The 15,989-nt window shown below is 42.0% G+C and overlaps 1 protein-coding gene across 1 annotated transcript in view; it reads left to right on the top strand.

Annotated features, from left to right (window-relative positions):
- MCM3AP (minichromosome maintenance complex component 3 associated protein) overlaps nucleotides 1–15,989 on the top strand; it is a 556,273-nt gene that overhangs the window by 470,720 nt on the left and 69,564 nt on the right. The window contains 1 exon segment of the mRNA XM_033944925.1: nucleotides 5,753–6,143. Coding sequence (XP_033800816.1) covers nucleotides 5,753–6,143 — 391 coding nt within the window.

Raw genomic sequence — 15,989 nt, 5'->3', positions numbered from 1 at the left:
AATTAACTGTGTTGGGTCCGCTGGGAAACAGCGATCATAAAGTGATCGAATTTGAGCTGATACCGAGAATAATGTTGCAAAAGAAATCTACTGTAGGGGCATTTAATTTTCAAAAGGGCAACTATGATAAAATGAGGAAAATGGTTAAAAACAAGCTAAAAGGATCAGTTGCAAAGGTTAGGACTGTAAACCAGGTGTGGATGTTATTTAAAAATACTATTGTGGAAGCCCAGACCAGATGTATTCCACGTATCAGCAAAGGTGGAAAGAAGAAGAAACGAGAACCGGCGTCGTTAAAAGGTGAAATGAAAGAGGCTATTAGAGCCAAAAAAACATCATTTAAAGAATGGAAAAAGGATCCGAATGTCAAAAATAAGAAGAAACACAAGCAATGGCAAGTTAGATGGAAAGCATTGATAAAGAATATGAAGAGAAACTTGCAAAAGAGGCAAAAACTCATAGCAATTTTTTTAGGTACATCAGAAACAGAAAACCTGTGATTGAATCCGTGGGACCGTTGGATGACCAAGAAGCTAAAGGGATGCTCAGGGAGGATAAGGCCATAGCGGAAAGACTGAATGAATTCTTTGCTTCGGTCTTTACGGAAGAAGATGTAAGAGATCTACCTGAACCGGAAATGGTTTTCAAGGGTGACGATGTGGAGGAACTGAAAGAAATCTCTGTGAATCTGTAAGATGTACTGAGCCAAATCGACAAGTTAAAAAATGATATATCGCCAGGACTGGATGGTATACATCCCAGGGTACTAAAAGAACTCAAACATGAAATTGCTGTCCTGCTGTTAGTGATCTGTAACCTGTCACCAAAATCGTCTGTAGTACCTGAAGATTGGAGGGTGGTCAATGTTAACGTCGATTTTTAAAAAGAGCAAAATGGTAGAAACGATTATAAAAAATAAAATTGTGAAACACGTAGACAAACATGAGATGGAGTCAGCATGGGTTTAGCCGAGGGAGAATTTGCCTCACAAATTTGCTTGACTTCTTTGAAGGTGTGGATAAAGGTGAGCCGGTGATATAGTGTATCTTGATTTTCAGATAACTTTTGATAAAGTTCCTCATGAGATGCTCCTGAGAAAATTAAAGAGTCATGGGATAGGTGGCAAAGTTCAGTTGTGGATTAGGAATTGGTTATCAGATAGAAAACAGAGGGTAGGGTTAAATAGCATTTTTCTCAATGGAGGAGAGTAAACAGTGGAGTGCCGCAGGGGTCTTTACTGGGACCGGTGCTATTTAACTTATTTATAAATGATGTGGAAATTGGAATGACGAGGGAGGTGATTAAATTTGCAGATGACACTAAACTGTTCAAAGTTGTTAAAATGCATGTGAAAAATTGCAGGCAGACCTTAGAAAATTGGAAGACTGGGCATCCAAGTGATGAAATTTAATGTGGAGAAATGCAAAGTGATGCACATTGGGAAGAATAACCTGAATCACAGTTACCGTATGCTAGGGTCCACCTTGGGGTTAGAGCCCAAGAAAAGGATCTGGGTGTCATTGTAGACAATACGATGAAATCTTCTGCTCAATGTGCAGTGGATGCTAAAAAAGCAAACAGGATGGTGGGAATTATTAAAAAAGGGATGGTTAACAAGACTAAGAATATCATAATGCCCCTGTATCGCTCCTTGGTATGACCTCATTTGGAGTATTGCATTCAATTCTGGTCTTCTTATGTGAAGAAAGATATAGTGGCACTAGAAAAGGTTCAAAGAAGAGCGACCAAGATGGTAAAGGGGATGGAACTCCTCTTATATGAGGAAAGACTAAAACGGTTAGGGCTCTTCAGCTTGGAAAAGAGACGGCTGAGGGGAGATATGATTGAAGTCCTGAGTGGAGTAGAACGGGTACAAGTGGATCAATTTTTTTCTACATCAAAAATCACAAAGTCTAAGGGACACTCGATGAAGTTACATGGAAATGCTTTTAAAACTAATAAGAGGAAATTTTTTTTCACTCGGAGAATAGTTAAGCTCTGGAATGCATTGCCAGATGATGTGGTAAGAGCGGATAGCGTAGCTGGTTTTAAGAAAGGTTTGGACAAGTTCCTGGAGGAAAATTCCATAGTCTGTTATGGAGAAGGACAAGGGGAAAGCCACTGCTTGCCCTGTATTGGTTGCATGGAATATTGCTACACCTTGAGTTTTGGCCAGGTACTAGTGACCTGGATTGGCCACCGTGAGAACGGGCTACTGGGCTTGATGGACCATTGGTCTGACCCACTAAGGCAGGGGTGCCCAACACGTCGATCGCGATCGACCAGTAGCTCAGGAAGGCAGCGCGAGTCGATCGCGGAGCCCATCCCGGGCTCCGTGATAGACTCGTGTTGCCGTCCTGATCTACCGGGCCGATCAGCCTTCCTCTCCAGTGTTCTCTCTAGGGCCTTTTAGCTGGGTGGTCCGCCCAGCTGTCATCTGCTGCTGCCACCGCCGCTGAACATTAAAAAAACACAAAAAAAAAACCGGCTTGGAGATTTCAGCCCGTAGCGAACTTATGCTCCGTGGCTCTAACGTGTGCGTGCCGGCTTCCCTTCTCTTCCCTCCGAAACCGGAAGTTATGTCCGGGGGGGGAGAAGGGAAGCCGGCACGCACATGTTGAGAGCCCTGAAGCAAGCGTTCGCTACGTGCTAAGGCGGGAGACAGGTTAGTGAAGCATTTGCTCTTCTTGCTGCCGGGTCCTGCCTACTTTCTGTTTCCGCGAAGGCAGGACCCAGCAGCATTTCCCCCAACAGCTCCTCATGATGCTAGTCGGCCGAAGAAGGGAGAGGTTGGGGCAGCGTCGGCTTTTCGGCATGTTATTGGCGTTGGTTTTCGGGCCTCTTATTGGTGGCGGTTTGGGTCCTGGTCCCCGATGGCAGTTTGGGTCCTGGTCCCCGATGGCAGTGGCGGTGTCTTGGGGGAGGGCAGGGAGAAAGAAAGAAAAAGGGCAGGCAGGGAGACAGAAGGAAAGAAGAGAAACAGAAAAAAAGGAAAGGGAGGCAGAGCGAAAGAAAGGGCAGGGAGAGAGGAAGGAAAAGTTGGGGGAGGGAATGAGGTGTGGAGGAGAGGAAGCATACAGGCTAAAAGGGAAGAAAGATTGGATGCACAGTCAGAAGAAGAAAGTGCAACCAGGGACTCATGAAATCACCAGACAAGGTAGGAAAAATGATTTTATTTTAAATTTAGTGATCAAAATGTGTCTGAATTTATATCTGCTGTCTATATTTTACACTAAGGTCCCCTTTTACTAAACCGCAATAGTGTTTTTTAGCGCAGGGAGCCTATGAGCGTCGAGAGCAGTGCTGGGCATTCAGCACAGCTCCCTGCGCTCTAAAAACTGCTATCGTGGTTTAGTAAAAAGGGAGGGGGTATATTTGTCTATTTTTGTATGGTTGTTACTGAGGTGATAGTGCATAGAGTCATCTGCTTTGACCTCTTTGAAAAACCCTGGAATAGGAATGATAATTAACATTTTCTATGCATACAGTGTGCGTTGTGTTTTTTTTAAATTTTATTGTTGGTAGATCATTTTGACTTGGTCATTTTAAAAGTAGCTTGCAAGCCCAAAAAGTGTGGGCACCCCTGCACTAAGGCTATTCTTACGTTCTTAAGGTCAAGGTACAAAATCACTCCAGAATTTCCTGAAAAACTCACTTACATGCTGTGGTAAGACTTAAATCAGCCAGAGTCGTAATGTTACTTAAATGTATCAAAAATGGATGGAGTAACAGCAGCAGTTGGAGACTCAGGAGAGTCAACTTAGTTCAGCCAAATAGTTCTGCAGGGAGAGGATAGAGTATATAGTATATAAGCAACACACTTTTTCTACAAGTATTTGTTCTGTAGAAAATATGAATATATATTGAAAGTACAATGTACATGCACTATTTTGTTTCTTGATATAAGCATCAACAGAAGAGGGAGAGCAGTTTTCAGACAGCCCTCTTATGCAATTAAATGGCTTTTGAAAATTCTTCTTGAAGGTGGTAATTTGCCACAAATACCTCAAGATAATAATTAGTTTAGTATTCAATCAGGATAGGCCAGTACTAATGACTCCTGGATTCACAGTCCTTTATATAAGCTGCTCCAGTATGTGCAAATTCACCATTTTATTGTAATATACATAGTAAATGACAGCAGATAAAAACCTGAATGGTCCATCCAGTCTGCCTTGTAATTACATGCATTACAATTTCATGATTAAATTAAAATGCCTTTTTTCTGTTATTTCTAGGCCATAGACCTAAGAAGTCCACCAGTTCTGTCCTGAGGTTCCAACTACTTGAGTTGCCATTAAAGCTCACTCTAGCCCATCCAAACCATCTCTTGAGGGATTCAGATCATTTGCCCATTCATATTCTAATTAGAGATCCTCTGCGTTTAAGCCTTGTGGGGTTTTTTTTTTTTTATTCTGTCAATGTTTTCCTCTTTACCACATCCCTCAGGAGGGCATTCCAGGCATCCACAACCCTCTCTGTGAAAAATAATTTAATAAAACTGTTCTTAAGTCTACCACTCCTCAACTTCAATTATGTCCTCTAGTTTTACCAATTTCCTTTCTTTGTCAAAGATTTGTTCCTATATTAATACCTTTCAAATATTTAAATGTCTGTTTAATATTTCCCCTGTCCTACCTCTCCTCCAGGATCTCTTAGGAAGAGAAAAGATAGTAGGTGGGCAGACTGGTTGGGCCATTTGGCCTTTATCTGCCATATATGTTTCTCATATTTTTGGGCACAAATTCCCTACCATTTTTGTTGCTTTCTTCTGGACCGCTTCAAGTCTTCTTATATCCTTGGCCTCCAAAACTGAACACAGTAATCCAAATGGGCCTCACCAACAACCTGTACAGGGGCATAAATACCCCCTTTCTTCTGCTGGTTATACCTCTCTCTCTACAGCCTAGCATTCTTCTGGCTACAGCCACCAACTGCCTTGTCACATTGCTTTATCGCCTTCAGACCCTCAGACACTATCACCCCAATGTCCCTCTCCCCATCCATGCATATCAACCTATTGCCTCCCAGCACATTCATCTCCCTCGGGTTTCTGCTCCCGAAGTGCATCACTCTGCACTTCTGTGCATTGAATTTTAGTTTCCAGATATTCTTCCAACTTTGCAGATCCTTTTTCATGTTTTCCACTCCCACCGGGGTGTCCACTCTGTTTCAATCTTTGTATCATCCATAAAAAAGGCAAACCTTTCCTTCTAACCCTTTAGCAATATTGCTCACAAACGTATTGAACAAAATTGGCCCTAGCACCAATTCTTGAGCACTCCACTACTCACCTTTCCTTCCTCTGAGCAAATTCCATTAACCACCACCCTCTGACATCTGTCTGTCAACCAGTTTCTAATCCAGTTCACCTCTTTGGGTCCTAACTTCAGCCGGTCAGGTTTGTTCAAGAGCCTCCTATGAGAAATTTTATAACTTAATTGCCCAATTTGTTTATTTTTGATGGAAGGGAGATAGTTAACTGTCTTTTGTAATTCGTCATCTCTTTTTTTTAAATGTCAAATTAAAATTGAGAACCATAAACCCGTAATCCAGAAAATCATTCCTTCAGACTCAATATTTGTATCTTAGAAGTTCACCTCAACTTTAGATATCTAGTATTTCTCACACTCCTGCAGTATAATGTTGGATATTTGTCAGATACAGGAACTTGATTAACATTTTACAATTTGTGTTCCATTTGAGCTCATCTATCACACAGTCACCTTCATTGCAGTATTTGTTTTAACAGGTATCGAAGGCAGTGAAGTGGCTGGTGTCTCACAATACTGGATCCCTGGAGCTCTGCTGTTGTACTCTGCTGCAATACATTGAGGAAGGGGTCTGTCAAGAGTTCAGTAAGCCCTTCTACCATGACCAGGCAGAGAGACGTCAAGCAGGCCTGTCTACCCAAGACCCTAGTGCTATTATTGATCTCTACAATAGTGTGATAACATTCCTGGCTGAAGTAGCATCAACTGAGAAACTTTGTGATTTATCTTGGCCAGTTGCTGAGCTGACGAGGCCTGGGGGAAGCCAGCTATTGCCCCATCTCCAGTGGAATACTCCAGAGCATCTTGCATGGCTAAGGAAAGCCATTCTTTCCTTTCAGATTCCTCAGCTGGACATTCCTCCACAGGGAGGTATGTAATCCATAGGCATCATGCAAAATTGGAAGAAATCCATTTTAGAAGCAGTGTGTGTTTATTTAATAGTACTGTGGAAGAATCTGTGGTTGTTTCTCTTTTGTTTTTTAGTTGACTGTGTGTTGTCATAATAGGTTAGGTTTTTTCATACACTACCTTTTAAAGTTTTTCAGCTCACAAGTACTTGCCAAAATCCTAGTCATGATGTCACTTCCACTGATATCATCAAAAAAGGTTGGATAAGGCCAGCCCTCAATGCAAATGGGCTCACAAAACCAGAAGCAGGCATATCATCTATTCAAAATATACAAATTACGTAGATTTAATGAAATCTATATAAGTTATGCTTTGGGATTTGTAGAGATTAAATTGGATTTTTTTTTTTTTTTTTTTGCCTTGGTGGTGCTTCTCTGTGTCTTTGTTTTTTTCTCTAAGTGCAAAACATAACTCAATATTTTTCTCTAAGAGCAAAACATAGCTCAATATTAATAATTAGTTCTCTTTGAATAACATGGATAATACAGCCACACTTCTTGTAGCCTTGGATTGGAATAGCCCTCTGAAGTTTGTTGAAATTTAGTCCTTCCAATTGGCAGTGTGGAATCCTCCCGCCTTGCTGACATCAAAGATTCGAAATTCAGTCTTTTTTCTTCTGTGCCGCAAAGCAGACAAATAACGCTCTCTTTCTCCCAGCTTGGGGGACTTTCTTACCACAAAGAAAAAAAGTCAACCAAACTGTGCAGTGCCAACCCAAATGACCTTGCTAAGTTACCAAAGGGCTCTCTTATCAGTCAGTGTTTCAATCTCTGAAATCCCTGTGGGCTCTCACAGAGTACCAACAGGAACTGGCATTATCACAACGTGGTCCACTAATTCCCCTATAGGGGTTAAGCAGACCAATGACAGTCTTCTTACAAGGAAAATTATTCAAAAATGAAAAGATTGCCAGACTCTAATCTTCATCTCAGCTAAGTACAGACATTGCCAAATTGGCACCTTTACCAGCTCATTCTTCAACACTGCGTTCAGTCACTTTTCACTCTTATAATTCTACTCCTTCTCCCTCATCCATTCAACCTTCAGTAAACTTATCTCCTCGAAAAAAGAAGAAAAATCTTCTCCTCACAGGTTACCACCAGATCCACCTGCACAGTGCCCTCGAGTTCCATTTCCTGTACCTCCACTCACAGCACAAACAACTCAAGATGCAGCATTACTTTTGGTTCAGCTGTTTCAAAATTTTTTTACAACAGCCACCTCTTCTCTCTTCACAAATACTCATGCCTCCAAGTGTCAGTCTCATTAACTTCCCTTTATTTATTTATTTATTCAGTTTTCTATACCGTTCTTCAAGGGGGCTCAGAACATTTTAAATGAATTTATTCAGGTACTCGAGCATTTTTCCCTGTCTGTCCCAATAGGCTCACAATCTATCTAATGTACCTGGGGCAATTGGGGTATTAAGTGACTTGCTTAGGGTCATAAGGAGCAGTGTGGGTTTGAAACTAAACTAAACCTTAGGCTTATATACCATATCTTCTCTATAATGGTAGAGCTTGGCACGGTTTACAAAAATTAGAAAAGAGAACAAATACAATGTGGATTTGGAATAGTATGGAGAGGAGCGGAATTTACAACTTTGAAAATAGCCAATTTTTCAGATGTTTTCAAAATAGTTAGAAAGAGCCCAGATCGCGCAGTTGAGCAGGAAAATTATTCCACAACTCAGTAATTTTGAAAAGTAGAGACTTCCCTAATTTGCCAATGTAGATAACACCTTTCAACATAGGATAGGACAATTTAAATTTTTGAGTAGATCTGGTAATGTCTACAACCTCAGGGTGCTAAGGCTGTAGCTTTAACTACTGCCCCACACTCTCCCCAATTCCCTGAAGCTCATGATCCATATACAGCTCCCACTTTTATATCACATGAATCTCACTCTGTGGCACAATTCTCCTCATCGTTCTTTGATATATTCTTCTCTGTTTAGATGATACTGATGTCTAGCTTTTCATCTCTGCTCTTCTACTGGAGTCTCACTGTACTTCTGGAGCACAGGACATCTTGTTAATGGATTTTAATTATGTCAAATTTATTCAAAAAAATTCTAGCTTTAGCTTCTGCAGAAGGATCCATTGACCACAAGGATTTTGAAGCTATCTTAAAATCTTTTGATACCCCTAAGGGATCTGTTTCAGTTCTATCCAGTTTTGCAAGGCCTTCAAACAAAAATATACTAGTCGACCTATCTCCAACCATCTTGACACCAAATATAAAGTCCAGTCAGCACTAGGGCATGGCAAGCTTCAGTTAACCACACCACTCTGTGGTGTTAGAAGCACTCTTAAAAAAAGAACAAAACCACTAAATCCTCTCTTCGCTATTCCAGAATTTTGGATACAGCTGGTATTGGGAGCCATACTTGATCAGCAAATAGCTGCTCATCAATTACAAATTCTTCACTATCAGCACTCTCAATTAAATAAAACGTTGAATTTATTACCTAAAGGTCCTCTGAGCATCTTCTTAATATAGAAGTATGTACATTAAATTTAATTAAAAGTTCTTCTTCACCCAGAGAGTGGTAGAAAACGGGAACGCTCTTCTGGAGACTGTTATAGGGGAAAATACCCTCCAGGGATTCAAGACAAAATAAGACACGTTCCTGCTGAACTAGAACGTACGCAGGTAAGGCTAGTCTCAGGGCACTGGTCTTTGACCTAAGGGCTGCTGCGTGAGCGGCCTGCTGGGCACGATGGACCACTGGTCTGACCTAGCAGCAGCAATTCTTATGTTCTTATGTACATATGACATATATGATTCACTCTCAAGAATTGGTGTAATCTTCATAATAGTACAAAGGACTGCTTGGTTAAGAGCAGCAGGAGAGAGAGAAAGAATTAGAGGGAAGCAAAGCAAGAACAGAAAAGCGCACGAGGGGAAGAAGAGGCACGAGACTACAGGGGGGAATCGGCGAGAGTTAGTTCCACCTACACCCGACGTCGACCATCGAAGCTCACTGAGAAGGGACACTAAAGGAGAGCAGAAGGACATCACAGCAGGCGCAGAGGACACAGCCAGGCAGACACAGAGAACAGCCACAGCAGACCAGCAAGCAGGCAGCAATAGAAGCAGCAGACAGAAGCAAGATGTTGAGCTATCCAGTTTTCTGCACCGTCTGCCATATGTATGACTACCTCCCCTCTGGGAGGCGGTCTTACGTATTCACTCGATGCGGAGAACTGGAGAGCCTGAAGAAACAAGTCAGACTCCTGGAGGGTAGAATACTGGAACTGGAAGCACTTCAAGCAATGGAGGAGGAAGACAGAGACACAACAAACATCGAGGCTGAGGACACAATGAACAGCAAGACAGAGGACACCATCGAGGAAGAAGTCCAAGAGCTGGAGAAGTTCATAGAGAAGGCATACAGGGAGGCCGTGGAAAATCACCAGCAACAGTGGAACTGCCGAAAGACACCTACAGAGAGTGTGGACCATCCAACAGACAACCACCACAAAGAAATGAATGACACAGCAGTGAGAACGAAGGATAAGGACCTGCGGCAGGAGAGATGGACATACACCAGGGACACGGACCTGCGTCTGGAGAATCAAGAGAAGATAGAGAGGACAGCAATCGTTGTGGGGGACTCCATCTTCAGACAAGTTGACAGCCACATAGCGGAAGGAAGACTGGATCGGCTGGTGACCTGCCTACCGGGAGCCAAGGTAGAAGACATAGTGAGCCGCATCAACAGGATCATTGACAGTGTGGAAGAAGAAGATACGGCGGTGGTGATCCATGTGGGGACGAACAACGTGAGCAACAGGAATTACAACAGGAAAGTACTGAAGGACCAGTTCCAGATGCTAGGAAGGAAGCTTAAGACCAGAACGCAGAGGATAGCATTCTCTGAGATCCTGCCGGTACCCAGGGCAGATGAGAAGAGATAGATGGAACTGCAAGCAATCAACGCGTGGATGTGGCACTGGTGTGAGGAAGAAGGATTCCACTTTGTGCTCAACTGGACGGCGTTCTGGGGGAAGAGCAAGCTATACAGGAAGGACGGACTCCACCTCAGCAGAGACGGAATGAGGCTACTTGCAAGCAACATAAAGAGAGAAGTTGAGAAGTTTTTAAACTAGGAAGAAGGAGAAAGCCTACAGTCGACCGAGAGAGAGAGTTGATGGTTTGGGAACCGGTATATCCGGAGGATACCGTGCAGGAAGATATAGGGGAAGGCCCTCCGGATCTCAAGCAATACAGATTGAAAAGGACACAAAAGGGAAGGAAATGCAAGAAAGGAACGGGTCGTAAACTTAAGTGTATGTACACAAACGCAAGGAGTCTAAGGAATAAGATGGGTGAATTAGAAGCTATGGCACAAAAAGATAACGTTGACATCATCGGCATCACAAAAACATTGTGGACTGAGGAAAACGTCTGGGACACTGTGCTACCAGGATACAAACTATAATGCAGAGACAGAGTGGCTCAAAAAGGTGGTGGCATTGCCATATATGTCAAAGAGGGAATTTAATCTACTGGAGAGAACACACCACAACTGATGGATAAGTTAGAGTCTCTATGGATCAAAATTCCTAGAACAAATGGACTAGAAACGAAGATTGACATCTACTACCGACCCCCAGGGCAGTCCGAAGACGAGATTAAGCGCAACTCCAAGGGAGGCAACATAGTTATCATGGGTGACTTCAACTATCCGGTGATAGACTGGAACCTAGGCACCTCCGGCTGCGCTAGGGAGACCAAGTTCCTGGATACTGTAGGCGATTGCTTCCTGGAACAACTTGTCAAGGAAAATACAAAAGGAAATGCAATTCTGGACTTAATTCTAAATGGACTACAAGGACCGATACAGAAGTGGAAGGGACGCTGGGAAGCAGCGATCACAATATGATCCGCTTTGACCTAGATGCAGGTAAGAAACATCGGTCCAAAGCGACAGCCAAGGCACTGAACTTCCGAAAAGGGAATTATGAAGGGATGAGACTCATGGTGGGGAAGAAGATTAAGAAGAGGATAAGCACTGTAAAAACGCTAGAGCAGGGGTATGGAACTCCGGTCCTCGAGAGTCGTATTCCAGTTGGGTTTTCAGGATTTCCCCAATGAATATGCATTGAAAGCAGTGCATACAAATAGATCTCATGCATATTCATTGAGGAAATCCTGAAAACCCGACTGGACTAAGGCTCTCGAGGACCGGAGTTCCCTACCCCTGTGATAGAGCAAGCTTGGTCTCTTTTTAAGGACACAGTCACCGAGGCACAAAATCTACATATTCCGCGTATCAACAAAGGATCCAAGAGGAAAAAGAACAAAGTACTGGCATGGCTCACTATAGAGGTGAAAGAAGCGATCAGACACAAGAAAACTTCGTTTAAGGAATGGAAAAGGTCAAAAACGGATGAAAACTGGAATAAGCACAAACAACATCAACGCAGGTGCCATAAGGCGGTAAAAGGGTCCAAAAGAGACTACAAGGAAAAAAATAACCAAGGAGGCGAAAAACTTCAAAAACTTTGATATATTAAGAGGAAATGACCAGCGAGGGAAGCGTTGGGGCCGTTGGATGACCATGGAATAAAGAGAGTGCTATAGGAGGACAAAGAAATTGCCGACAAACTGAACACATTTTTGCATCAGTATTTACCAAAGAGGATATACACAATTTATTAAAGGGACACTTCATTTGCACTCTCCGTTGTATTTCTCATTGCCATCCTGGAATCTTAACATTGTATAGCAAGGTCTTAGTAGAGCTCTGTATGAGCCCTTATTGGAGGCTTCCCTTCTGGATCTTACAGTCAAGATGGTGTTTCTAGTGCGATTACATCAGTGAGATGAGTCTCCAAGTTACAAGCTTTGTCCTGTAGGAGGCATTTCCTTAAGATTACGGAAACAGGGTTTTCCTTAAGCACAGTTCCATCCTTCTTACTGAAAGTAGACTTTGCCGTCCACATCAATCAGAAAGTCCTTTTGCCCACTTTTCACCCTAAGGGGTCTAAGAAAAAGGACAAAGCGTTGCATTTGCTTGATGTTAAGAAAGTGCTTCTCCGATACCTCGAAATTGCCAATGAGTTTAACATATTGGACCACCTTTTTGTTCTGACCAGTCTCATGCGAAGAAAGGGAGGCCAGTGTCTAAGGCCTCGATTTCCAGATGGATTAAAATGGCCATTATTTCCATATATGTGGGTTTGGTAAGCAGCCGCCAATCACATTAAAATTGCAGTCCACCAGAGGAATTGCTATCTCATGAGTGGAGACTAATGGTTTTGCCTGAGGAAATCTGTAGAACAGCTAAATGGTTTACCCTTCATACCCTTACCAGGTTCTATAGAATACACATAACAGCCAGTAAAGACACTGCTCTCAGATTCTCCATTTTGAAGGCAAGCTCAGTGGACCTGTCCTAGACTCATGGGATTGCTTTGGTGTGCCCATAGCATTCACAACTACTGAACACATTGCACTAAAAAGAAAGTTTAGATTCTTACCATATTCTTTCTTGTAGATGTATCTAGTAGTCCTGAAGCCCCACCGTGTAAGTGGAGTTCACCTATCTTCTGCCTTAGGATCAGTCTGGATTTGGAGACTTCTCTGTCTCTCAGATAAGCTGGAAAAAAAAAACACCACATACACACACACAAAAGAAAGTAAAGTTTGGTCTAAGTCTCTGCTCTGATGTGAGTAACTATGAGCTTTGTATATTAGTGCTGGTTGCACATAGTTTTGGTATCTATTTTGATCAGTTACTTGAATGTTATAATAGCATACCATACAGTGTCTTATATCCTACAATTTTCTACAAGGAATCTATGTGGATTACAATAAGAATTAAGTCAGGTTCTTGTAGTTACATTTTTAAGTCAGATCTTGTGAATGTTAAAGGGAAGAGATGAAAGATAGGAGGTTGACTATAGAGAGAAGAGGTATGTCTTTAGTTTCTTCCGGAAGTAAAGGTAAGTGGTGGGTTATCTTAGGTATATTGGCAGTTTGTTACAGATAAAAGGTCCTTCGTATTCAAAGATAGCCTCAAATTCTTCCTCTGAATTTGTTGAAATGATGGGAAGGATAATTTTAAATGTTGCGATTCTCGTGAATTGAAAATTAGTCTGGTGGCAGTGTTTTGTAGTAGTTGTAGTCTCTTGAGTTCTTTTTCTGTAATGCCACAATATAATGAGTTACAGTAGTCCAGGTATGGCATTGGTACAGATTGTGCTACTGGCCTGGGTTAGAATTGGTCTTATTTTCCTTAGCTGTCTAAAAGAAGAATTTTTTCACTAACAAGATATGTGTATTGAAGGTTAAGTTTGAGTCTAGTGTAACTCCTAACACTTTGGAGGAATTTTCTATCTTTAGTCTCTCGTCTGTGGACAGTTCTAGTTCTTTTTTTTTTTCTATGCGGATTACAAATTATTCAGGTACTCACGTATTTTTCCCAACTGTCCCGGTGGGCTTCCACTTTATCTAATGTACCTGGGGCAATGAGGATTAAGTGACTTGCCCAGGGACAGAAGGAGCAGTGCATAATTTGAACCCACAACCTCAAGAAGCTGAGGCTGTAGCTCTAACCGCTGCACCACACACCTTCTATACTAGGAAGAATGTTATGGTCACCGAACCATATTCTTGTCTTTGATTTTTTTTAGTTTAAGGAAGTTTCTCATCTTCAGTTCATTTAAGTCATCAGTAGTGTTCTTAAAGTGATGTAGGGTATTATATAAGGATTCTTTGTCTATACAAAGAATGAAAATATAATCTGCATGGGAGAACATGTGGTCTTGGGTCGAGGGCAGATTATTTCCCTAAGCTCTCAAATAGATGTTAAATAGTTCAGGTGATAGTTGCAAGCCTTGTGGAAGTCCACAGGTGGCCTTCCACTGCTGGGATGTCTTGTCATCATTCCAAACTTCATATGTTATATTTTTTAAGAATTGTGAGAACCATGTATTCCAAGTTCATTTGATTTGTAAAGTAAGGGAGAGTGGTCTACTGTATCGAATGCTGCCAAGATGTCAAATTGCAGTAGTATGGATTGCTTGCCTTTGCTAAGTTGATATCTCACTTTAAATGTTAGTTCAAGTAATTGGGATTCAGTGCTGTGCATTGACCTGAAGCTATGTTGTGATTTGTGGAATCCATCTGTTTGGTCTATGAATTGAGCTAGTTGCATACTAACATAGAATTCTAGTAGTTTGGCAGGCCATGCAATCCCTGCTATTGGCCTGCTATTGGCTCTATCCTGTCACCATTACTTTTTAACATCTTTATGTCCCCTCTTTTGACTGGGTCAATCCATTGGCTTCACCACATTTGCTTACGCCAACGATGTGCAATTAATTCATCCTATCAATCTTAATAACATACAGGATGTTGCTTCCATCAACCACAAACTAGAAAAAATCAAATTGTGTTTAGATTCAAATAGGTTGTCCCTTAACATCAATAAATCAAAACTAATGATTTTTTCCCTTTAAAGAGGGAATAACTCTTCAGGCTCCCTTGAAATTTGAATCCCTCCCAATTAAAGTCGTACCCACTTTAAATCTACTAGGAGTCACTCTTGACTGTAAATTCTCCTATTACAATCATATTAGTCCAGAAATGCTTCCACCGTCTTAGAATGATACGTTCCCTTTCCAAACTATTAGACCCAGCATCTCTGAATATACTAATCCATTCCTTGATATTTTCTTGTATAGATTATTGTAATGCCCTTTATAAGGGCATTACAAAAAAGGAAATAAGACACCTTCAGATAGTGCAGAATACTGCTATCAAGATCATTTATGGCGCATAGAAATATGACCATGTTTCCCCTCTTCTATTCAACGCTCATTGGCTACCCGTTGAACATAGAATTAGCTACAAAATTTTACTATTAACATAAGAACATAAGCAATGCCTCTGCTGGGTCAGACCTGAGGTCCATCATGCCCAGCAGTCTGCTAACGCGGTGGCCCAACGGGTCCAGGACCTGTGCAGTAATCCTCTATCTATATCCCTCTATCCCTTTTTCCAGCAGGAAATTGTCCAATCCTTTCTTGAACCCCAGTATCGTACTCTGCCCTATTACGCCCTCTGGAAGCGCATTCCAGGTGTCCACTACACGTTGGGTAAAGAAGAACTTCCTAGCATTCGTTTTGAATCTGTCTCCTTTCAACTTTTCTGAATGCCCTCTTGTTCTTTTATTATTCGAAAGTTTGAAGAATATGTCCCTCTCTACTCTCTCTATGCCCTTCATGATCTTGTATGTTTCTATCATATCCCCTCTAAGTCTCCTCTTCTCCGGGGAAAAGAGACCCAGATTCTCCAATCTCTCAGCGTATGAAAGGTTTTCCATCCCTTTTATCATACGTGTTGCTCTCCTCTGAACCCTCTTGAGTAACGCCATGTCCTTCTTAAGGTACGGTGACCAATATTGGACGCAGTACTCCAGATGCGGACACACCATCGCCCAATACAACGGCAGGATAACTTCTTTCGTTCTGGTTGTAATACCCTTCTTGATTATACCTAGCATTCTATTCACTCTCTTAGTGCCCGCTGTGCACTGTGCCATCGGCTTCATTGTCATGTCCACCATTACCCCCAAGTCCCTTTCTTGGGTACTCTCATTCAATAACATCCCTCCCATCGTATAGTTGTACCTTGGGTTTCTGCTTCCCACATGTAATACTTTACATTATCCCAGGACAAGCAGGCAACATATTCTTAACTGATGGGTGACGGCACCGACGGAGCCCCGGTACGGACAATTTTAGAGTGATTGCACTCTAAGAACTTAGAAAGTTCTAGTTAGGCCGCACC

This window comes from Geotrypetes seraphini, chromosome 5 (genome assembly GCF_902459505.1).
Source record: "Geotrypetes seraphini chromosome 5, aGeoSer1.1, whole genome shotgun sequence".
NCBI classification, from domain to species: Eukaryota; Metazoa; Chordata; class Amphibia; order Gymnophiona; family Dermophiidae; genus Geotrypetes; species Geotrypetes seraphini.
This window is presented reverse-complemented; position numbering and strand designations above follow the sequence as displayed.